The 26262-nt window shown below is 41.2% G+C and overlaps 1 protein-coding gene across 1 annotated transcript; it reads right to left on the reverse strand.

Moving 5' to 3' along the window:
- Window positions 1–11797: 11797 nt before the first annotated feature.
- On the reverse strand, window positions 11798–20465 carry LOC128935953 (hyaluronidase-1-like). The gene is made up of 3 exons (XM_054274597.1): window positions 19521–20465; window positions 13372–13461; window positions 11798–12226 (listed from the first exon to the last, which is right to left on the reverse strand). The coding sequence occupies exons 1-3, from the start codon at window positions 20463–20465 to the stop codon at window positions 11798–11800; spliced, it is 1464 nt and encodes a 487-aa protein (XP_054130572.1).
- Between the last annotated feature and the right edge of the window lie 5797 nt (window positions 20466–26262).

A 26262-nucleotide genomic window follows, 5' to 3' on the forward strand; every position in this document is an offset into this window, starting at 1 on the left:
TTTGATGCTTTTAAGATATTATCTTCTGACAGTCTGAGGCACCAGATTGTTTTACAGCACACAAGGTGTGCCTGCTGCTCCTGCTGATAGGCAGCCCATACACAGGAGCAGTGCAGGATGGGCAGAGGCTGCAGAACTCAAGGTTTTGTCAGAGAGCCTCACCCCATGAGACTCCTGGTACACAGCAAACCCAGGTTTTCAAACTCAGTACCCAGATACCCACAGGTGTCATAGCAGCATTGCTGAACCTTTTAGAAAATGCTGTTAAAGAAAATTAGTCTGATTATCTCACAGAAAACATATACTAGAACTCAAACCTGGCAAAGCCACTCAGGGCTTGTCAGCATTAGAGGGAGCCAACCTGAATTTCTCACCTAAAGGCTGCACAGCCAGAACTGGAAGATGATGAGTTTGCTTTTTTGAGGGGACAATCAACAAAAGGACTTTTAGAGAGTTAGGCTGCCCCATAGCTGCAGAGAGATGGAGAAAAGGGACAGGGACCTGCTGCCAGCCCAGCAGCCCTGCTCCTTACACCAGCCCATGCCTGGGATCAACATGTACTCCTGGCTTTCCAGGAGGGTTCCATGGAGGCTGCAGCACTGCTGGTCAGCAGCTTTGGCAAAAAACCAGATGGAAAATGCAGACCTTGCTGTGCTGGGGCACTATTGCTGAGCGCTGCTCTTGCAGTTCACAGGAAATCTGAGCTGTAAAAAAATCCTGCCAGAGGGCAGCAAATCCCTACAATTGCTTGTTTTTCACTGTGATTCTAAACTGCAGCGAGTTTCCCTGTGCTGCCACCCTCTGCTTTCTTGTTTGTAACAGCCTGGCCCGGGGAGTGTCACCCTGTGCTGAGCACATCCTCAGGGGGTTCTGTCTGATTCCAGGGAGCACTTCCCAGGCAGGACCCCTGCACTGGCAGGCAGCCATGCCCCTGGCCACCTCTTGGCATCTCCCCAAAACCCATGGGGCTCTCCACAGGCTGCACATCCCGAGATCTGCCTGCCAGTGGGAAGTGGGGAGGCTCAGCTCTCCCACACTGTGGGTCCACACATCTTCCCTCAGGCAGGACTGGGGTGCAGTTAGCCCTGGGCTTTACTTCATGCTGAATATACTGATTTGCTGCTCCAAAGTCCTCTGAGCTGGCACACGGCAAAGTATCAGCAAGCTGAAGAAAATAATAATAATAAAAGTAATAGCAGCAGCAGCAACAGCATAACAACCACAATATCATTATGGGTCACTGGAGACTGCAAAGTGTCAGACCACCTTGACCCCTGAGAGAAACCCTTCCTGGGTAACTTAGCACAGAAGGATATTTGTACGAGCTCTATTGTTAAGGGGGAATTGGTTGCTCTTTTTTATTCAGTGTCATGGCAAATCATTGACTTCTGGCTTCTATTTTATTCCATTTGATACGTTTAGCCCCAACACACTCACATGCTGCATCTGAGAACAGTCTCTTGTTTGCAACTTGCAGAAAGGATGTGCCCAAGCTCTGCTCAATATTTTTCCCTTTCCCCAGACTTTTCAAAGTTGCTTCCAGTTGTGCAGGACTGCTAAAAAGTTACCCTCCTCTTTTTGCTTGGTACTTCTTTCACTTGTATCTATCATAGTGGGCATACCCTTTCTGCTAACTAGATTTTCCTTTGGCAAGGGGAACACAGAGGCAGCCCATCTTGGCATGCAGCTGACAGTGAAAATGCAGAATGAACAACAATTTCCAATGCAGAGAAAGTAGAAACTGTGTGTCTTTACTAGGCAACAAACAGGTCCAGCTAAGACTAAGCAAAATCAGCTGATTTAAAAGTTTTTAAAAGGCAGTTCTGCAATGAAGACACATAGACAGAAGTACTTGAAACAAAACAAAAGATAATGCTGTAAAAAATAGCTGAAAGAATGATAAGAAAATGACAAAACATTCACCAGTTTATATAAACTCTATGTCTCTCCCCAAATTAATCTAGAACACAGGAATTCATTCCCAAGCTTTGTCATCTATCTTGTAACAGAAAATCTACTCCAGTGATGTTACACTATTCATATCAATAGATTACAAAAATTAAGAATAAGCACAATGATATTTTCTCCCTTCTATAACAACATGGCATTGAAACAGCCTTGGTGGACTTAAACCAGGCTGTCTCAACAGACAAGCCAGTTGCCAAATGCTCTTATCAAAGACAGGAATGTTTTCTGAAAGAAGAATTTTCACACCCACAGAGATCCAACAAAATCCCTGGATTTTTACAGAATAATCCTTTTGTTGACTTTTTATCAGCAAAGCTGAAGTTGATACACTCAGAAGTCTAATGATGGAATGAGTTTTTTTCCAGTGGAAGTCATGCTGTCAGCAGAGAATTTTGCTGTCTGTGCGGGACCCAGATTTGGTGGCAATGTGCTTGGGGGCTGGTGGCAAAGGAAATGACCTTGAGAGCCACAGAGCCTGCAGCAGGCTCAGAGGGGCATGGCAGGATGCACTGCTGCTCTCTCTGCCCTTCCTCATGCATGGGGGCTCACCAGATCAAGGCAACCTGGAGGGATTTGCCTCACTGATATTCTGCAGAGTATCTCTGTTATTCTAGTAAATGCAGGGGATGGAATATGCAGCATAACAGACAATAAAAATGAAGATAATAATAATAATAATAATAATAATAATTAATAAAGGATAATAAAAATGGATCTCATAGCACAATTGTCTGCCTGACCCAGTAACACTAATGGCTGATTATAGCCAAAACTCAAACTCTTTTAGTACAGTCCTTCACTGATCCTGGTGAAGGTGCTAGAAAACCTGAGCAGCATTAACTGCTGAGGGACATTTCAAAATTAGGGCAAGGCCTCCTCAAAATGCTACAAATTAAAGTATGAATCTGATACAATAGAGCTATTTCCCTAGCACTGTAAGAAATGAGTTGAAAATTTTATCAAATGTTAAATTGCTGAATTACTGGAAGGCAATTTTTTAGAGAGATCACTTTTTAGCAGACAAGCTACAGCTGTGTGTTGGGCTCATCAGGACAATCATTTGGCCTCTATCATCTCAGCTCCTTCTGCTACTGTAGTGAATTTTTCCTATTATTTACATGAGAATAAATACATTCTGGTGGCCTACTAGATAACTGGACTTCTGAATCTAAAAATGTCCCCCATTTCCTGCTGCATAAATGTCTCTCGTCTGCAGACAATTGCACCTGACAGTGGTCCAGCCTGGGAGATTAGACTCATGCTTAGTCCTAGCAAAAGGCAGAGGATTTGATGGATGGATTTAAGGAAACATCCATAGAAGCAGCCCTTCTGCTTAGCTTGCACTTTCCTCATGCTCTTGGTGCCAGTGACTGGGTCATTTTCTGCATACACTGAAATAATCACAAAGCCTCTTTGGCCCCTGTCCAGTCTTACAAGATTCTCAGTGGTCAATAGCACAATTTTGTACCTGTTTTAAGCCCAGAGGTTTTCCAGGACCTGCCTTTTCCAAAGATGGTAACCTTTACACTAGGGGCTATATTTTGCATGGTTACACTATAGAGTCAGCACAGTGGCCTGAGTTCTAAAGCAGCCTGAGTGGGCTGCATTGCTACTCAGCTGTCTTCAGGGAGTACAGCATATTAAAAATTGCATGGATTACAGCAAGTGCACAGCAAGAAGTTTCACAATCTTTGAGGGTGTATCAGCCTCAAGACAAAAGCTGTGTTCAGGAGTGGGCTCCAGCTGGCTGCCAGGATGCCCAGGTCTCCTGTTCATTTACCTGCAGTTCAAAATACCCACACTGCACAGAGTGGGAGATGGGCCATGTGCTCAGAGGACAACAATCCAACCTAGTCAGCCACCTGACTTCAGGCTGCCTTAGGAAAAATGTCCATTTAAAAGCATCAGAACTCCTTGGACTCTCCCTCAGCCTCTCTTACAGTTCATAGCATTTTAAATAGTGCTGAATTATTTCTCTTGAGAAGCAGCTTTCCCCTCTGCCCACTTTCCTGATGTAATTGTAAGGTAAATCCTAAGTGAAAATTAAACCAGTGATGCTTAATGTTCCAAACATGTTCTTCACATAGAAATTAAACAGAAGGTTAGCCCTATGCAGCAGAAAGGAGCTGACTTTCCTCCCACCACCCTTCCTGGAGTCCAGCAGAGTTGCTGTGTATTTGAAGCAGGGTCAGATCAGCCCCCAAACTGAGCAGAACAAGCACCCACACACGCAGCAGAGTGATTACAGCTTGCACCCAGCCAGCAGATAGGGGTGACATTCCTCTCTCCCTACTCCTACAGAATAGCTGTAACACAATAACAATAAAAAGGTTGATTTTTTTCATCCCCAGCAGCTGAGCATTAGATTAGAGCTAAATGTTAGTGTTTCAGAAAATGCAACAATTCAGTGTTGTCAACCTAAGGGATTATTGCAAATATTTTAAGCCAGGGTTCATGTAAACCTGGGTAAGCCTCATGAATGGATGGAGACTTTGAACAAACCTAATGAGCCTCTCTCAGTGGCTGTGCCCCTGCAGTGCCTTTTCACCCAGCTCTCATCAGCTGTCACAGGACCTGCTGGCTCGCTGCATGGAGCACAGAGGGGATATTCCAAGGAGCTGCTGCTGACAGTCCTTATAGCAGCTGGTGGGTGCTGGGAACCAGTGGGCTAACACCTGTCTGAAAGGAAAATTCCAAGGTGAACAAAGCAAACTTGAATATTTCATGCCTGCTTTTCAGCTACTCCAAGTCTATGATGATAAACTGTCTTACAGCAGATGAGGTTATGCCCCTTTAAGAGTGGAGAAAGCAAAACAAAATTAGGAGATTTTTTTTCTGGTGAGGTTAATGTGAAAAGTGAAGTAGCTCTACCATTCAAATTAGCATCTGCAGTGAAATCAGGTTGGCTTATTATTGGTTTTTAATCCAAGTATGCTCTGACCTGTGAATGGCTGCTGAGATGAATACAATAATGATGCTTACACATCATTACCCCTTCTAAATTAAGGTGTATCAGTACCTGAATTCCTATGGAGGCCCAGGGAGAATTTGTCTCATTCCTCCCTACTTCTAGATTTAGAAAAATTGCCCTAATTCCACACCATGAAGTTTGATGCTGACACTTAAGAAAAGAATACTTGTCCAAGGAGCAATCCAAATCTTCCAAAGGACTTCAGTTCATGCATGTATTAATTAATCCCATGCAAAGAGCATCGTTGTCCATTGTAGGTACTCGAGGTCTCTGTGGGATCTTTGAGCCCAACTCAGTTTTATGAAGCTTGAGGAAGCACCTTTGATAGAACAGTGAGTAGCCTGCACTGGCCCTGCCTCTGTCCTGTCCCTCCCAAAGCCAGCTTGCATCTTGCCTGGGAGAAGTGTTCCCCCATCCCTGGGTCCCACTGGAGGAAGATCAGAATCACCAGCAGGGCCTTTGGTCTCCCATGTAGGGAAATCCTGTGTCAAAGTGCCCTGCCAGTGCTTTGGGTGTCTTAGCTCAGTGCCACGGAGCTCAGACAGCCCAGCAAGGGGGAGGCAATACCTGGCATGAGCCTTTTTAAACTCTCCCACTGGGAGCCACGTGCAGAAATGGAGAGGCAGATTCCCTGAACATTAAAATGCTCAGGGCATTAAAATGCAATTTCCTGGGCATTAAAATGCTCACTCCTTCTCATGATGGACAGGCAAGCACAGCCACACTTGGAGGGCAAGGGTAGCAATACAAGGTGAATGCAAGTGTCAGATGAGAAACCCAGCTGTGCTCTGTGTCCATGAGCCACTGACCATACTGCTGTCCAGGAGGGAGGTGTCAGCCCTCAGGGTTTCCATAGCACACAGGGATGTGGGACACAAAGCCAAGGCAAGGAGCACCTTCAGCAGAGGGGAAAACTAAATGCTTTTAGTTCTACCAAGCAAACTCAGCGTTGGAAGGAGCAATGCAATAAATGCTCTTAATAATCTGCTGTCTAATTGACTGAGAAGGTTATTACTACTATGAAAACAAACATAATTTTTCCAAAAATTGCCCACAAATATGAGACTTCTTGACTGTCTGAGGAAAAAAAGCAGGACTGATGCACTAGGCTACTTTGTTTTCATAGACATTGGAGAGCACCTTAAATAAAAGCTAGGGAAGTTTTGCTATAATGGGAAAATGACAAAGGAGCTCTTACTTTCTCTGAGAAAACAGGCTGCCAGTGTGTTAAAATATCACCCTAGTCAAAAAATCAATAAAATTTTTGAAGAGGCCAGATTTAATGTTGAAACAAAAGCAGCCACATAAGTGAAGTTTAAAATACTGTTGTTTGAAATTATAGAAGTCTGCTTATTTTTAGCTTGTTAGATGCTGTTACCTTCCTGTGTAAAAGGGTTACATAATAGACATAATCTGTGCAGCAGCACAGGCCATGCATGCCAGGCTATAAGGTTATGCAACTGCTCCAAGCTTGCTCCTGCCAGGCAGAAAACAAAGTCTCACACCCCTCAGAACTGTTCTACTGCTGCTGAGTGGAGCTCACAGACACATGAAGTACAGTATGAACATGCACAGTCTCATTTACATGTGCGTGTGGATATCTATGGATATCAACACACATTCACACATCCCCTTGTTTTCTTATTACAGCTTAAACAAAGTATTCCCTGAATCAGAAAAATGCTGCCATTGAATTACTCTGTTGACATTCAACAAGGAATAATCTGATCTCTTTTAAGTGTTAAAAGCAGCAAAATTAACTCTCAAAGTTAAATCAAACTTAATTTGGGAAGCCACTGGAGGATTTCCCCCCTTTTTCCTAATGGGATCTCTAGCTGCTCCTTACTGCCTCGTGCTGTGGAAGGCACACGGTGCCATGGCTGAGTGAGAACAACTCAGGGGCTTTAAATCTATTAACCAATATGCCACAGCATTGTTTTTCCACAGGCTTTTAGAAGAATAGAAGTTTTGTATCTGAGAAGCTGCACTGTTCCCAGTCAGTATGGTTCTTCAAAGTGTACAGAACTATCATTTTCAACTTGTTTTTAGAGTAACCTGTATTTGCAAACACCTGTGTTTGCAAAAACTCCCACCCTCTGAGTCTAGCACAGATTGACAGGAAATTAGTTTTCCTGAAAGATAAAGAAAAGAGAAGTTGTGTCTGCCACAGCGTCTTACGCATCAAATTTTCTTTGGCAAAAATCTTTCATATGTACCCTTATTGTGCATGATGTGCAAATTTAATTCATTGTCTGCAACAAATGGTTTCAGTGCAAAACTGATATAATTTTTAATTTAAGCAACATCTTTTTAATCTTAGCAAGGAGTTTTAAAAGAAGATTTGTATACAAAAATGTATTTATGTGCAGCATTACAAGTTCCAACTGGTCTGAGATTTCATTCTGTTGGTTTCATGGGTGAGAGCTGTTAACTCCTTTCTGAACAATCCTATCATTCCCATTTTTACAAAGCCACTGACCCTAGCTGAGAACGCTGCATTTGGAAAAAGATGATGAAACACAAAGAAGCTACATTATTATGTTCAGCCAGGAAGCCTTTTCATCTTTTTTCAACCTTAAGACACAGTGGCAAAAGGCTACTTCAGAAAACACATTAAATATCCATGTTCCTGAGTTGGGCCATGCCAGGAGAGTTTTACTTAACCTTGTGAGGCATCTTGTGAGGCAGCAAGGCCTGGGCTGATCATGCAAGGAGCCCTCAGTTTGGGGGAGCCCAGCAGTGCCCTGCCATGGCAGTGTCCCCATCCCTGGGAGGATGTGTGCCCACTGTCACCCATGGAGGCAGGGAGGAGGGCAGGGGGTGCCAGGCACTGCCACACACACACACAGAGCCACCACTGAGCTGGTGAGCTGTGACAGATGCTGCCAGCTGCACACCAAGGCTGCTTACTCACAGTTCATTGTCTTGGGTGACAATACTCAGCTTATGGCTTTGCTACCACTTCCTTGTGGGTTTTGTCCACTTCCTTAGCCCTGGCTCAACATTATGGGCAGAACCATGTGAGTCAGATAGAGGAATTTGTGTGAGTTTCAGAAAAAAAAAGCATTGTGGGAAGGCACCTGTATTTTAACAAGGGAACATTTGACCTGGTGGGTTTCCCAGTCCAGATTAGGTCAAGGGTCCCTGAGCAGCTGTGCCATCACAAGCAGGGAACAGCACACCATGATGGATGGGTGGGAGTGAGAGTAAGGTTGGGAGTGGAAAGAAGATGCCAGTGGCACCTAAAGCTGGTCAAGTTGGAACCACAATCCCACACATTTACCAGCCAGACTGAAGTAGAACCAAATGAGTCTCAGGCATTCTATGAGTTGCTCAAATTATAAATTTTATTAAGTGCAACACCCAGCTGTGATGAGACAGAAATAGGAAATGAGCATAATGCTTCCCCAAATTTCAAAGTTTTTGAGTTCTGAATCAGAAAACTTGATAAGCTGAAAGCCTGTCAGTATGTTGGTATTGCTTATCCTCAGCTAATTAGGGGAGTTTCAGCTCAGCATTTGGGAAGAACTGGGGTCTGGGTGCGTGATCATCTTGAAGCAGAAATGGTTCAGATAAAATAAAACACCATGGTAAGTGTTCTCTGCTGCCTCAAACTCTCCCTTCTCCAATAGCTGTACTACAGACACCAGCTGGATTGTCTCTCCAAAGACCGAACCATACAACCTGTATTAAGTAAACCAATTACTTCATCATTTGTAAGAGTAGCATTAATTTAAGGGTAACTGAAGGAAAAATAATTGCTTGTTGCCAGGGTTTTCACTATATTTCGTGTTTCTCCATGTGGTGCATGCTCTGTGGTCCTGCCTACCATCAGTTTCCAGCCAACCTGCCATGATCCCACCCTGGATTCTCCCTGGTAAAGGGCATTAATGCAGCACCACACAGTGACCCTGTCCTGTAAGGTGACCCATTTGTGGAGCTAAGGAGTCAAATACATCCTAACTTTGGTACTGGCTGGTGTAGTTGGTGGTCCACATGGGAGCACTCAAGACATGAGATACCTTACATTCATATGTGCAACTCTACCTGTCCTCAGTCAGCAGCAGAGCTACCTCCAGCTCCACCTCTTCCAGGGATATTGTTGTATGGTAAATGTTGCTTTCTTCACAAAAAAAGGGTGAAATGGAAAATAAATTGTAAAATTTCATTCACTTAGATACTTGATTCCTTTAATAATTATTAAGCCTAGACCAAATTCTGGTTTTGGTCATCTACCTAAGACAACCTCGTGATGCAGATGCAGAACTGGGCTTGCAGCTCTTCACAAAAATACATGACCTAAATTCAAAAGCCTTTGTGTCCAGACAGATGTACTACCACAGACACTCACACACTCTTCTGTGTGAAATTGTACCCTGGGCTAAAGAAGAACCACTGGACAAATTTCTGACTTAAACTGACAGAGCCTTATGTACTTGTCTTTACCAGTATTTCCTCATACAGGATATATAGCACAGACTGAATCATGAACATGGACATTTCACCCACAGCATTTGCTCTTTTTGCATAAATTTCCCACAAATTGCCAGAACTTTAACTGATGAAGACCTTATGTTGGATTAATTGAATTTATACTACCCAAGTAAATAATCTATTCAAGTCTCAACATCATTTATTCTTATAAGCATACAGAAATATTGAAAACACATTATGAAGTGACAGAGAACATTTTAGAAACACATTTCACTGACACAGTGCATAAGCATTACAACATTTTCACTTCAGCTCTATGGGACAGCATTACACAAACCAGGAGCATCCAGTCTAAATACAGACTGACATTGGTGACAGGTATTTAGCAAAACTGGGTAACAGTTTCTATGCTCCCAAGATACTAAAGTAGGTGTAAATTCCCTGGAAGTTTAACAAAATCTGAACTGAATAAAGAAGTTAAAGTAGAATATATCTATAGGTATAGATACAAATATTTTATAAGGTAAACAAAATAACTTCAATTTAAAGACAGCTCTTAATGGCTGTTAGTTTTCCTAAACTTCAATTTTAATCTTTCCTCTCCCCCACCAAAATAAGGAAGTTTTTTACCTTTACTTTTTCTGCCATCCATTGCTGTTACACATTACAAAGCAAAAGGTCAGTGGCAAAGCTCTCCTGGAGCTTCTCAGCACATGACATTACAATGACTCACTACAGGCCCCAAGTCACTCAGTCTCAACTGAAGTCTGCTCAATTTCAGTGTCAAGGTGTAAAGATAGGCTTAACATCCACTGCAGGTCTGTAATGAGCTGGATCTTTGGTTCAAGTGAATCTGAGCATCACCTTTCACACCAGCTGTGAATCAGCTCTGGGCAAAGCAAGGACAGATTTTGTTAGGTGGGGTTACCATGAAGAAATGTTCAGACATAGAGAGATTACAGAGAATACAACAGATTATAATTCATAGAGACGTGATTCAGACCTCCTTACACAGTTGAGTATCTTCTCCATACAGCCCTGCTGATGTTAACCAAACTGCTACAGGAATACGATACTGTGTGATATGATCAATGTAGTCAGGCCACAGATGATCAATACAGACACTTGTAAGGGCAAAAAAGAAGCCTTAGACCCACATGTGGATTTGTGTCCATGATCTGGAATAATACTTAGTCCAACACATCATACAAAAATCTCAAATAAAATTATTTTAGTAAGTCAGAGTGGTGTAGGAAATTTCTTGGGCTTGTCTTCAATTCAGTGAGGGCATCCATTGTTTGTTACATTGAAAGGCTACGTGGAAGACAGATAGGTCTTTGATGGAATACATTTGTTCACACATGAACGTGAATCAATGAATAACTGCAAATGGACACGGCACAGCCTGACAGAACAGTGTGTTATGCTAAATTAACCAGTAATCAGTAGTTCATTAAGCTATACCACCTTCAGAGAGGTCCCCATCTGAAGCCAAAGGCTGCAAGCCAAAATATTTCAATGAATAGAGTTCTTCATTTTCTCCTGACCTGCTGAGGGAAATGCACACTGACAGTAGGGTCTGTCAGCCTGTTCTCATTTCCCACCCAGTGACCTGCAGCAGCTCCAAAGGCAGCACGGATGGCTCCTTCCAAGGGGTGGGGGTGAGAAAAGAAATACCTGCCTACTTCCTACCCAGGCAGAAGCACTGCTGGGTGACAGCAGCCAGCGCTGCTCTCAGAGCTCAGAACCCCTCACCTAAAAGTAATTGCAGAGATGTTCAGTCAGACAGAATCTTTGAAACTGATGGCAGAACAATAGGTCTGGAAATATCAATACCTCTGGAAGTAACACAAATCAGATTAGGCCTCAGAATACTGAAATATAAATTTTTAAAAGTGTGTGCTGATGTATAACTTTATACTCTCCACATTGCTCATCCAGAAGCAGTAGGATCAATGGATGGGGCTCAGGGCACAACGCAGCTGCTCACACGATGTACCACTTGATTTCAGCAAGAGCTGCAGAGAACAGTTCCCAATCCTGGGTCCACAAGACTCTCCTCATCACCATCTTAAATCACTCACCCCCAAAACAAAGAGGTTCTGTGTTCATCTTTTTAAACTTCTACATGGCTGAATCATTGTACAAGTTCATTCAACTTTTTTCCTCAGGTAAAATTACCACTGCAACAACAGAATCTTTATCTGTCAAACACACGAGTGAAACACAAGGTAGGAGTAAAGGAGCAGGTAAAAAATTGCTTTCAAAGTTTTTATTGTCTAAAAAATTTCCAGGAGTTGAAAATTACTAAAACAGAATAAAATCATTTAATCAAGAATACCTTTTCCCTTTACTATAATTTCTTTTAAGAAACAGGACTCTTAGAGGCACCATTTTTATTCCCTGGAACTGCCTTAGAAGACCTTAATGCGTAGAACAAAGCAGAAGAAGCTGGATGGCTCCTAAGAGGAAGGTAAAAATGCTTTGTTTTCTTGATCTACTAAACACTACACGAACCCAGTGTTCCAATAGACTTTGGTCAGGCAATTCACAAAATATTCCTGTCCAGCCCTGGTAACACTGACAAATAAACCTCTGCTTCATGGCTTCAATGCTCTCCAGGCTGGGTTTGCCAGTCACCTGGAACCTGGGGCCCCTCTCTGAGTGACGGATGTGGATCTTGAAATCCCTGGGTGACAAATGGAGGTAGGCAGAGGAGTCGCTGTTCCTGCGGATGCATCTGCCATTCTTCTTGCACAGCACTTTGCTGCAGAGCTTGGCTGCTGAGGTCACATTGATGACATAGTGCCCCAAAGGTCCGTCGATGTACCGCTTCACCGTTAAGCAGCTCTCCTGGGAAAAATAAACAACCACAACACATATCTCAGTATCTAGCATTACGTCCAAGTTTATTGCGCTTAAAAAGAGGCTGTTACTAAATTGTTCTTGTCCAAAGTAATCCATTGAGATAAATCTTGTTGGACTTACATACTTGAGGGATCTATTTGGTTTAAATTAGTTTATTTCCATGTGTAAGATTAGAAAAGTATTGACATCTACTATAGTTACTGTTTGAGTGCCTGGTAGGAACATACAGTGTGAGACTAGGGAGGAGTCCCAGGAAGCAGAAAGAGAGTTCATACGGTTCACATCTGAGACTAACTCATCCCTTAAGCAGAGATTTCTGGCAGCTGCTGACTAGGAGAAGTGCATGGGACTTACACATTTTAAAGCACAAATTAAGTCACCACTCTGGCCCTGATCACTCCAATACTTCAGTTTACCAGAAGACACATAATATTCATAAACCAGCACAGAAGTTGCTGCAATTGCAACTAGAAAGTTCCAGTTCAGATTTCCTGGTTCCTCTGACCAAGGCAGTGGTACTTTGCCAGAGACTTCAGGAGCAGGGCAGCAGACTGCATGATAAGCAGAGTGGGCACCAAAGCCCAGGTTTAGGAATGGGGGCTATCCTGCCATGCCTTCTGGGAAAATCCAGTCCTGCCTTCCATCTCCCCAAAAAGGTTTATTTATGAAAGTCTGAAGAACCGGGGAGAAGCAACTGGGGCTTGTCTTGTGACATTGTTTTCCATGTAACATTTCAACATTAGCAACTGGAGAAAATACCTCACCTCCAGGCTCCATTCCCTCCCAGTCGATCTGGACAGTTGTCATAGTTACAAAGTAGAACACTGTAAAACAAGCTGTGCTTATATTTGTATGGCATTGTTTTGAAACATGTCTTTCTCCTCACCTGGGCTCATTATTCCACTGAGCTACAAATGACCTGCCCAAAGCAATGTGCTCTGGAGCAACAGGACTTTTCAGCCTAGCAGAATTAATGAGGCCTGAAAGTAGTGCTGAGCCATCCTCCTCCCTTGTTAGCTGATGGCACTGATAAAGGTAGGTATGGAGGGTGTGGTGCCAGACAAGAGGTGATTCCTAAGATTGAGGTTATTGAGGTGATTCCCGAGAACTGGGAAAGTGATCTGACCGACCTTTGAGCTGGCGTACTGCATGCTGCCCCAGAGAACAACTCCCGCTGCTCCCAACGCCGCGCTTTCCCCGATGGTGCTGACCAGATCCCTCTGAAAAAGAAGGACAAATCCACGCATGAGAAAAACAAATATACAAAAGCAAAATTTTAAAAAAAAAACACTGGGATATAGGCATAGCTTCTTTTTATTTCCTCCAGAGGGAACATTGGTCCTGCGATATATTCTTCTCAATAAAATCGCTGTTTAGTTCAGAAAGCTCTTCTGTGTCTCTACAAAGGTTTGCATAGGTGGCATTCATCAGTGGGCCTCTTAAATAATTAAATCTTTGTCATTTATTCACAAGGGTTCCTCCAACCAAGCTGGTGGAGTGAGGGTTTAGTGATCTATTTTATGTATTAGTCTTTGAATGGTTACCAAACCTACCTAGGTAACATTTTTGGCAAGTGATGGTCAGTCTGATCACACATCCTGGATCACCCTTACAGTGTCTGGCTGCAGCTGATGGCTTTAGGCTGGGTCTAACTCCTGCTGCTTTAGCCATGGTACAGACAGGGCTGCTGCTTCTACCAGCATGAGGGCCATTAGTCCAAGAAACATATCTTTGAAAAATGAACCTCTGTCCTTGATATAAGTGCCAAGTGGGGGGAAAAAGCCAAATGCACACACCTGCATATTTACCATGTCCACTTTTAGAATTGAACCAATAAGGAGCTGAGTTATAGCAATAACAATAATACAACTCCACCACAGCAGCCTGAGTGTTGAACAGGAATGCCTTGCCAACAACACGGCAATGTATCTTGCAAGTGTCTTAAAGCCATTCTCTGAGATTATGAATATTGTGTCTAGAAAAATGCAATTAAATCTTAAAAAATATGTAGGAAGGAACTTCTCCCCCAAATTTCAAGGCATACTCAATTACATCTAAAACCATTTCTGTCTGCAATAGTTAATTAAAAAGTAATTCCTGATGAGTATTTGTAATGACAGACCTTACAATATTTCTCAATTTGACAAAGAGAAAATTCCTTTAAAAAGATATTTATGGTCTTTTTTACAGTCTTTGCTACTCTTTGACTAGAGAACAATCAAAAATACCAACCAAATTATCTCAGTATGGTGGTGGCAAATTTAGAAAAGCAAAATTACAGAGTGGAAGAACCGTGTTATTATTAATTACTACTAAATAATATATTCCTCTGTGTAAGTGGGCCTGCATTGATTTGTCAATCCATAGTTATGGAATTTCCATTCCTGAAACATTTGTGGCCTGAGGGATACAAAAAAAAAGCCCAAATAAATATCGTTGGAAAGGGAGAAGCCACTGAAGAGTTGAAGACAATTACAGGGAATTCAGAGTGAGCAGTGGCTTTGACCCTCAACTAAAGGTTGGACAAAAAAGTGCAGGAGAACCTGTAAAAGTCTGGAAGAGTAGAGTTTGCCTACTGGTTCCTAGTGCAGAGTTCAGAGTGATTTAAGGTGTAACTGGTCTTGCCTGAAGCTCCTGTTGCTGCTGATCACCCAAAGAGTCTTTTAGAGACTGTCATTACTCTTAAAAGCATACAGACCAGAAGTACTTTTTAAAGGATAGTGGTATATCCAAACATCTGCGGACTGAAGGTGTTATTTTCAATGGGGTTAAGGAGGATGGGTATTTCCTATGAGAATTAATCAATTAATCAGTTAAAAAAAAAAGAGTGTGTTAATTAAAGATCAAAATATCAAATGTAAAAAGAATGTGGAATTCAGTCTGTTGTGTTGGTAATGAGGGTTCCCAGGCCTTTGTCATCTGAAAAACATTTTATGAAGTTTACCCAGATGCAGAGACTGGACTGTGATTCTACATTGCTGACATGACAGTTGAGTGATTTTGTACTAACACATTTCAGATTTCATTAAGAAAATGAATTAAAGCTTATGAGACATCCAGAATAAATAATCAATAAATATTTAGGATTGCTGGATGAACTAGGACCTGAGAAAACCCTGAAATAAATTCTTTATAAGTAATATGCTCTGGGAATTATAGTGCTTGACCAGAAGTCAGTAAATCTAAATTTTTATAAGCCCATATCCCACATCTTTCTTTTGATAGTTTTATCAGATCACAAAAATATTACAGCACTTCATGTCTAATTCATGTGGATATAAAACTGACAGAACTCATGCTTGAAGTTCTTCCAGGCCTCTAGATGTGTGAAGTCCAATGGCACTGATAATTTCACACTTAAATCCCTGAGGCACCTACTCCTTTACTTTCCTGCAATCTAGAATTACTACCTTGACAACACTGAGAAATTCAGCACTTATCTTTGGCTAAGGCCAAAATTTGGCATTTTATTGGAGGGTATGTTTTCCCAGGGATTCTTAAGGACTCTTACAGCCCCTGCACAGGTGCTAGATGCTGGTGAAAACAGCAGTTCCCCACAAAAATATTGTACAGGACTTCATTTAATCACTTTCCTTACACCTTACATGTCCTCTTTGTGTATTCTTTGGGACAAAGGTCAAGTGCTACGAGTCCTTCCCAGAAAGAGAGAAACAGAAAGAGCTGGTCTGACACATAATCTCCAGATAACCCTGAGAAGAGGGTAACCTTCATCCTGAGGTTTCAGGTGACTTCTCTGTCTGATACCATTTCACTTTGCACCAACTCAATGAATGTTCAAAGGAGAGAAAGAGAAACAAGTGGGAACCCAACTACAGCTTATGATAAATTTGTGTTGATAATGAAGAACTGAGTGAGGCACATGAATTCCACCAGCAGCCTCAGACACAGAAGTCCTGGTTTGGGATTGAATATGTGCCCCTTCTACACAGCACAGCTGGGCCTTAGTGAGGGCTCATTGGAATGGCTCCTCTTTGAGAGTGTAATAAAAGCCTCATATGGAAGAAAACATACAATGAAAAAAAAATCTATATTTTAGATATTAAGATCTTAGCATTTTTCTGGCTGGGGAATCCTAATTTGTTTCTCGTATCAGACTTTGGTGACTGGTATTTGTCCAAATGATTAACAAGTCAACAAGCCTCTTCCCTTGTGATGCTCCTTTTTGTTCAAGCTTTTAGGGGCAGTGTGCAACTACCTAAGGTCCTCAAGACTAGGCTGGGCTATCCACAAATGGACACCTGATTTGGCAGGGAGGAGGAGGAGGCTCTACTCTCTGTCAACGTTTCTTTGTATTTAGATCACCCGAGTCACTGCGCTGGACCTTAAAAGAATAGGAGGTGAACTAAACCTTTAGTTTTGCAGCTCGAGATGAATGTGAAACAAGACAGTCAGTTCTAGTTACATGTTGAGGAAAGAAAAATATCTGTAATCTTGAAGAGCCTTGGTTACAGACAAGAGTTTTCTGTATTCAGCACTAGTAGTTCAAGCCTGGCATGGTTGCAGGGGTTGGTCTCTACACACATGCACACCTGGTCATCAAAGACTATCTGTAGGGGAGCAACAGGACTGCTATCCATTATTATTCATCTGCCAGTTGTCATCCTGCTTTATTAATGATTTCAGCCATCTAGTCAGGAAGCACAGATGCTACTGTGTGACTTCCCTCCCCCACAAGCTTAGCAGTGAATTGTCTAAGCAGAAAGTTTCTAAATACCCTACAGATGACAAACTGCTAGTACACATTTCTAGCAAATACAAAAACCTTTCATAAAGATTTGGATCCCAATTCCAAATTTATAAATTGTTTCCAAGAGAAAAAGCAGGATTAATTTCTCAGACACCTTATGCACAACTCACCTGATTTCCAGATGCAGTCAGGGTGAAAGGTACAGCACACACAGCTACAGCATCTGTCTGGGACCTGGACCTTTCATCTTTCTGAAGGTTTGATAGACTTGTGTCCCTCCCTCAGTGACTCTGACTCACAATCACTTTTTCTGATTTCACTGTGCAATTTCACATGAGCCCTTTGTACAGAAGGGCTTGCACACAAGTCTTGAATGTCAGCAGTGTTTCTGTTGGGATAGAAAGCACAGCTCTTGCACAGCTCGATGGAGCAAGGCTGTAGTTGTCCTGGCCCAGTCCCTGCCAGAGGTCAGGTAACTGTCCCTTCTGCCCACTGTTCCAATTTTTCTGTGGCCTGGATAGCATTGTCCTGGGACCTTTCCTTGTCACCTTCATGCACATTGTGTCTGGAGCTCAGAGGTTTCATGCCTTGTTTGTAACTTTGTGAGCATCACTTACGGGCTTGGCATGGGTTAAATGAGAAGCTCCAACCTAGTCTAAAACCTGAACATACAAAACCACATTTAAATTATCCCAGTGGCTCCAGGGCTATGAAAGAATACAAGAACATTATTTTTTGGATCATTTCTATGTTTTTAAATAAAACCCTGCAAGTTCCTGTCAGATGCCAAGCTGTTCTCACAGATGATGTGTATAGTCCGGCCACGTTAAGCCCTGTCCCACGCTGAGTACCTGCCCATGCTGTCCTTATTAGAAAATATGTAGTGGAGCATTATCCAAATATGTTTCTCTGGCTATGTAAAGATCTTTTTAAAGTTGTAAAGCAATCTTTCAAACACACAAAAGTAAATGGCTACATGCAGCCGGAAAGCAGGCTGGTGAGTTAAAGAATGTAACCTGAGAGAAGCATCATGTCAAATTACTACTGTACTGTTCAGAAAATAGCTTAAGGTAAAAGAGTACCTATCTACTACCACAGATTTTGAACTCACACATAATTGTTAACAGCATGGTAGTTTTCATAGCTTTCATGGTATTTTTATATTGATCAAAGGACTGATTAATTTTATAAAAATGTATTATTACAGACTGCATTTGAAGAATTCTTATGTATTTCCTAGCCTGAGTTCTTCTTCTGGGTGGCATTCTACCTGTACTGGCCCCAGTGACTCCTTGCCTTCAGGACTAGGCTGGCCTATCTGCCCATCATTTCTGAGTCAGCTAGCACCTGTGATTTCCACAGAGAAAACAGTTCCAGAGAGTTTCTGGTTGCTGAAAATGAACCAGAACAAATTCCTAATTTACTTCTATGTACAATGTGCTTTTCAGGGGCAACCTGAAAGTAAAATTTGCTTCCTGGGGTCAGCTTGAAGCATTTCTTAGGCTCTCAGGGATCTGCTGCACCTCCTCAGCTCCAGCTCCCAGCTGAAGCTCCACACATCCTGTGGTTTACTGGGCTGAACTTTGCCTTTTCCCTTGCCACTTGTCTCCCTTTTTTTGTTCTGGTTTGAGTCAGGAACTTGTCTCTGGCAGCATTAGAAGGAATCTCTCACCAGCTCTCCATAAAACAAAGGGAGGGAGCACCCTCAGATGACCTTTGTCATCAAGGGGTTATTTCCATGAGTTGCCTGTCCCAGATTTTCTCCTTTCTCATGGAATGAAAGAAACCAAAGAAAAACTTTTGGCACTTGAAGCAACTATTAGAGAAATTAATAAGTGTCTGTGCATCTCTATTATGTGAATAAACAAAGAGCAACAATCATCATTACACATCCAGAAAGTCTGAGATTTGCACATACATAATTTACCATCAGTGTTGTGGCCAGTACATATTTATTGCACTTGAACACTGGTTGATGGGACATTGCATGACTCAAAAACTGGGTTTCTTTGATAAAAAGACTCCACAGTTCAGCACCAAATATCGGACAGGAAGATGTTGTACTTCTGACAAGTGAGATAGATGGCCAATGCTCATCATGCAGGAGTTAGGAACTCCAGGACAGATTGCTTTACTTGAACTAGTTTATTTCGATATTGAATGAATTTACATTTGCATAAAGAAACAAAAAAACCCTGAGGATCCTTTCTCATGAAAGTTTATCTTTCCATTGCACTTATTAATTTTAAATAGTGTCTGTCAAGCTCATTTCACAAGCTGCCCTGAAAAATAAAAATGTCAAAATGAATTACTTCCTTAAGAAATATATTTCTTGGTACTTTCTTTCTAAACCACCTTCATTAAAAATATACAATGTTATCTCACAGAGGTAGACCAAACCACTGCAATATTAACTCTTGAAAGGCATAGAGTTTTGTTCTGTGACTACAGTACTTCCTCTCAGGGGGCTGCCTTAAATATGAAAAACAAATGTGTGAGTGCTTTTAGAACATACTTTTTCCAAGAGGCTATTTCTAATTTCTACATTTTGAAAGAAGTCTGTCTGCTTACCTCTGTTAAAACATGAAAAGTATAGGCATAAAATGGTCTGGAGTAAACAAATACCGGCAAAACATAGTCTGTTCTAGCAATTGAGGCAACACGTATTGCCTCTTTAACCCGATAGTGAACAAATTTTAGTGCGTTTGGACTTGACTTCAGCACATAATCCAGGTATATAGAAGGGTAGAGAGCAGTGCTTTCCCTCCACAGCCAGAGCAGGAGGTCGTTGCGGAAGGACTCAATGGCTGGGCATTTCCCTGTGTACGTCTGGGGGTGTTCTTTGTAATCGTAATTGTAGCAGTCTGGGTAAAGGTAGTAACCCCACAAACCGTTTGGTCTCATGTGCTCAGCCAGAAGGATGGTGTTATTCATAAAACTCCTGCCAGCATTTTCAAATTCCTCTTTAGCCACTTTCCTAACTTTGTCCTCTGACCACCGAGGATGCCGTCTCCTAACAATCTCGAGAGATTTATTTCTATAAATGCTTTTATTGCCCCAGTTCCTATCCCACTGGGGCCTCCAGTTTTCCCAGTCAATGACTGCAAGTCCCTGAAATTTCCTCATGGGTATGCAATAGTCAATGTCAGACTTTGCTTTGCTGAGGTGTTTGATTAGACTTTCATTCTGGGGCACCCCTCCATTAACGGGATCTCCATTATCTGAGTAGTAGGGGTAGTGTCCCAGATGGGTGTGGTAGAAGATTGTCACGTTGGATCCACTCAGAGTCTCGTTGATGTTGGATGCGATGTCAAAAACGCCGAGGTCCAGGTCCACCTTGTACCGCAGCCGGCACTGCTCGGTGGGCGCGTTCCACACCACCAGGAAAGGCTTGTGCAGAACCGGGGGCGCCCGCGCCGGCTTCGGCAGCGCCGCCTCGGCCACAGCCAGCAGGGCCAGCACTGCCAGCACTGCCAGCACTGCCAGCACTGCCAGCGCTCCGACCCGCGCAGCCATGGCCTGGGGTCCTCCCGCGAAATGGCTGTGGTGTGCCCTGGAAGACAAAACCAAGATAAGATGTTAGAAGGGCAGCATGAATGGTAACGGAATGTCTTTTGTTTTGATTTGTTTTTGATAACGTTTCGATAACATTGATTTGCTTTTGATAACATTAAACAGCACAAAGAGAGAAAAGTGCAAAACAGATCTTGTAAAAGTTAACACTAATTTCAAATCCCTTGAAAAATATTTTTATGGACTACGGTCTAGAAACTTCACTTTCTTTTCACCCAGACTCCTCACACAGTTGTTTCAGACGTTTCCATAACATTTATTTGCTCCCTCATGTCAACAAAATGACATAATAAAGTAATAACCTAAAACGACAGTTCGAAAAAAAAATGTGCTCTCATTCAAAATTTTAGGCTCCAAACAAGCCCTGCTATGGTCAGTCTGACTTGCCTAGAAATTGTCACAGCAGGGCTACAGCCTTTTCTATCTGTATATTCAAATGGTCACAATAGGAAAGGTAATTTAAACAAAAGGCAGACACTTCTACCGTACACAGATTAATGAAGACAACTCAGAAACTCTGCAATTTTCAAGATATGAAAATATTGTTATCTACCCCTGAATTTAATTTTCATTTTCTAAATGAATAGATGCAAGAGTGATAATCAATCTGCAGGCTAGGAGAGGGATACCACTATTGACTTAGTGGCCTAAGCTACTTATTCCAAAGACAAATTAAATATCTGTATGTTAAAGAAGATAAATTAGATTAAACAGATCTGAACTAGTTGAAAGAACATGCTGTATCTTTGAAAGAGGGGCTCATTTTTAGAAATGAGGGATATTCATATTAATTTTTCTTTTCAGGGTCTGATGTTTTCCCTGATAGTCACACTGGCTTGGGGCTGCAGCGCTCTGGGAGCTGCCAGAGCTGCAAGGCTGCTGGTACCCCAGACACACCCCTGCTTTGTACCCCATGTCCACAAGTGGCTGCTCCAGAATTTGCCTCTGCTTCAAAATCTGCCTCTGCTCCAGAGCGCAGCTCAGCTCTGTCCTGGGTTTGTTATTCAGATTTCTTTGCTGATCTTTTTATGCTACAGAGATGATTAAAAGGGTTTCTCTATGAATATACATAGTTTATCATCTCAGTTGTTATTTCTATCATTCACCATTTTAGGCACATGTTAAATTACTGCGATCATTGTGTGTGTTGCAGGTTCAATTCATGCATCAGATATGTGAATTTTAAATGTCCTGAAACTGGATGTTTCCCTATTTTTACATCCATTTTAGTGATTTCTTTCCTTGCCTGTAAAGTCTAGCTTTAATTGTCCCTGGTATTTCCTCAGTTAACATCAGTTAATCACTGACTAGAAGAGCTTCCCCCTGGTTGAAAATATGTTTGCTCTAATAAATTATATAATCCAGGATTTCTTCCTCTTTCATTTGTCCTTCCATGCCATTCTTCCATCCTCAGGGTTTGATGGATCTTTTCCTGCCTGACACTGCTCTCCTACTTTTCTGCTTTTCCCTTAAACTCTGCTTTGTCCTTATGTCTCCTACAGAACAGCCCTTCTCTGTCCTCAGCTTTGTGGTTTTCCATCCTCACTCCCAGAAAAGCATTGAGTTCCCTCACCTGTGGTCAGATAAGAGAGCAGCTTCCCAAGATGAGAAGGAAGCAATTTGCAGGAACTGTGGCTGGGGTAGGGTGCGAAAGGCTGGACTGCAAGAAGCCAAGACACAGGATTTCCCAGGAGCAAGCCCTCACTACCAAGCTAGAGTGTCATGCTCTGTTGTTTCCTCACCCACTCTCTGAATGCTTGTTCTGTAGACCTAAATATAGATTTAGCTCCCAAGTTTTAAAATGTTGTTCATAATCCTCTAGATCCTATTGAGGACAACAACCTTGAGTGAAATGGGCCATTGCCACCAAACCAGCACTACTTAAAAGCCTGCCTGCTCAAAAAGGATGGAAGGTTATTTTCACTGCACTGATCTGTTGGAAGGAAGTTTAATGCTTTCAACTGGAATATTTTTCTTCATTTTTCTGCAGTCTTGCATAATCACCTAAGTAATGCCATGACTTGAGAAAAACAAACAAACAAACAAACAAACAAGATGCAAAAACTGCCTTTCCCTTCCTGTTTTATACAAACTGAAGAACGCGCCACAGTACTCTGCATTTTTTTCTTTGATATAGCAAATTATCTTACTACATCACTAAGTGATTTTTCATTATTTGGACTGGATTGCTTTGCAATACATGTGAACAAATCTATAAGATAAACATCAATTTTCTCGAAAAGTGGTAGCTCAAATGAAATGGGAAGAGCATCAGGAAAAGGGAAAAGACCTTTAGTGAATTTCTGAGTAAGAAAAGATCTGGGAAAAGATCCCAGCTTCCTGTTCCCACAATCCAAATGTTGGAGTGTTCGGCCTTGTGTTGTTATGTACATATAATTAGATCAGCTTTTTAGATATTAATGACTCACACAGTACAGTTCATGTCTAGATCTGAGAACCCTAGACATTAGAATATTGCAGATAATAAATCATAACAGAGTTAACTCATGAGATAATATTGTAGGGTAATTTTAAGTTATGTATTTTTAGTCCTTGGGCTACTCTTGTTGCCTGACAAGATTCTAAATCCCCTGACAAGACTTTAAATAGCAGAGTGGTTGAAGCTGGAAGGGACCTCTGGAGGTCCCTGGCTAACCCCCAGAGCTGTTCACTCACGACAAAACATCACAAGTGACAAAATGAAAACATTTATCTCAAGAAATGTCAAATAATTCTCAATATTTGGATTGACCAAATCTTTGACATTGTGAAGAAGGCTTGACATGTTGCTCAACTCTAGACATGCAGATTTCTGCACCCTGCAAGATGAATCCCACAGAAAAAAAAAAAAAAAAAGAAAGAAAAAAAAAAGTGGAAATCTGTGTAATCCTGCTCAAGCTGTTTAGAAGTTAGGATCTGATCAGGGGCAGTTATTCAGAATCCTCTAGTGAATGCTTGATACCCCCAAAAGTTGCTGTAAATTCCTTATTCAAAGCTACATGGAATTGGCTACCCAGCGATCTCTATTAATCTAAACAAGATGATAAGTGCATAGATACCATGCCCACCTTTTAGATGGCTAAAGCATCTCACTGCAATTAAAGCACCGCATTTCATTGCAAAGCATCTCACTTTTCAAGCTACTTTTTATTCCACACAGGACACATTATCATATACACAGTTCCTTAAAGGGGAGCTAATTTGAATAAAAAGATCATCATTTTAAAAAGTTCCAATATAGTTTCATTAATCTGCAATTATTCTGATGTTATTTGTAGATGGGAATTTAATTACAGATACTTTTTCTTTAAGAAGTCTTCTGAAGGCAAGGGAAACAAGTTTTCAAAGAAGCAGACAAGCCTATAGTTCTGAATGATGAGAAAATAAATTATCTGTTGTTTCACAAATGCATGAAGGAACCACTAAACAAGAATAAAACATCTTTTATTACAATTTCCCCTGCTCTGTCTTTCGACTTTGTCCTTTTTACTCTCATGCATGGGCACTAATTGGAGTGCTTTAATCCCTGCCTTTAATGAGCACAGACACTAACGATTCTTCCCTGGAGCTCATTATCAACTTTGGTTCAAATTCTCCCTTTTCTTTCTTTTTTTTTGATTCAATGACACATTATTATGCTTGGTTTAACTTCTCAAACATGCACATAGCTTTCTGTGATGCTACAGTGTTTTCAGAGCAGAATATGCTCTCAGAGTTTCTTCTCTATATTCTAAAAACAAAAATGAGTTCTTCATAAGTGAATGAAATGGGGTCTGATCTCCCAAATCTCACAAAGCTGATGAGGGTTTTTTATTTATTCAGGAAATTCTGAATCATGTTTTCACTGCACAAAATGACATGTAGTTTTCTATTTGCCTCGGTTTCTGTTATGAAGTCTAGGATGAAGCAGATTGTGGATGGACTTCAATATATCCTTTAGTAAGTTTGAATTTTACCATTTCTTGAATTTCTTGAAACATCAGTTCATTTCTGCATATTCCCCTCATAATTTTTGTAAAAATTGCAAACATTTACTTTTCCCAAGTAAATGTTTACTTTTTACAGGCTTAGTCCAGCCTGTACTCAACTGTGCTTATTAGTCGGAATTCCACACTATTTTGATTTCCAAATAGTTGAAAACAACTGAACTAGACATCTTAATTGCACCCTTTAATTACAAAATATACTACTTAAAATTCATAAAAATATAGACTGTCATGCTAAAGAAACCTATTTGCACACCATGTGTTCCAATACAGATCAATGATGTTCTCTAGATGGACAATTCTTCTCTAATGGCTTTTATTGATTATCCCAGCATTTTTTGCACTGCAACAGATGACATTGCAGCTGCTGCTTATTATGATTTTTATGTTGGTCATATAACCAGACAACACAACTTCATAACAGCCAGCAAAGTCATCCTCTCATTTTATACTCATTTATGTGCTGACTTGAAGTATACTCCATACAATTACCCATAACTTTATTGGTTTAATCTGTGAAGTATGCATTATACTGCACATCTGTCATTGAACTCAATAATTACTTCAAAATTCAGAAATAAACTTTTAAAAAAAATCTGTAGTTCCTATGGTAACAGCCACTCATGATTCCCTCATAAGCAATATGTGATTAACATAATTTAAAATCCAGAATAGAAAGAGTACAGTTAACTCACAGAGGAAATTTTCCAATTTTGGTATTTTTCCAACAAAAGGGTCCTGTTTTGTGATGTAAACCAGATTTACAACATTTCTCCAGGTTTGTTTTCAGCCTCTCATATGTGCTATTGACCTCTGTGTTGCAACTGCTGAGCGTACTTCACACTTTGTTTCGTGGCAAACATATTCATTTTAACTGGTATTTCTCATATTCATAGGAAATTATTTTTTTAGGAAATGAAATAAAATCTGATGACAAAAAGGGAGAAAGTGAAACTGAATTATTTTAATTCCACTGAAGAATGTATAAAATTGGCAGCTAGAAGTGTCCTTTTTTGAAGGTAGGCTGACCTCATTTTGTGTAGAAGTTATTATTATGGCTAAAAAATACAGACATTTCTACTGTATTTAAGGGGTTTAGTTCTTTTTCCACACAATCACATTTCAAATTGCTTGCAAATATTTATTCCCTATGAGGTATACTTTATATGCATATCATATGTATTTACAATATGTTTATCTACAGGAATGACCAAATCTGTCATTCCTGTCAAATTTTGTCTCTGTCTTAGTCTGACCCTGTTGTTATTTTACTGTTTGAAAACTATGCAAAAATTGTTGTTTTTTCTGTTTTTATTGAAGAATGGCTTTCATGGGTAAGCTGGAAACATGGAAAGAGAATACCATCTTAACAGAAGTATTCTATCTTGAAACCTTCTGTGGTCCAAAATGTAAATTTGCATTAGAGACAGACTAAGCATCCACTGTATCCTCACAACTACCAGTTTTCGGTCTCTTGACTCACATATCTTTGTCATTCTCCAGTTATATTTCTCAGATTAGATCCCAAGTTAAAAATGGACAGAAGGCCAAGAACATCCTGAGGAGAAGGACTTGGGGTGTTGCTTGATGAGAAGCTCAGCATGACCCAGCATCCTGCGCTTGCAGGCCAGCAAGCCAGCCACAGGCAGGGCTGCCTGAGGAGAATCATGACCAGCAGGCCAGGGGAGCTGACCCTGCCTCTCTGCTCTGCCCCCAGGAGAACCCACCTGGAATGCTGCATCCTGCTTCAGGAC

Source organism: Melozone crissalis, unplaced genomic scaffold, assembly GCF_028551555.1.
Source record: "Melozone crissalis strain CALT ecotype California unplaced genomic scaffold, PUWL_Pcris_2 ptg000004l_1, whole genome shotgun sequence".
Classification (NCBI taxonomy): Eukaryota; Metazoa; Chordata; class Aves; order Passeriformes; family Passerellidae; genus Melozone; species Melozone crissalis.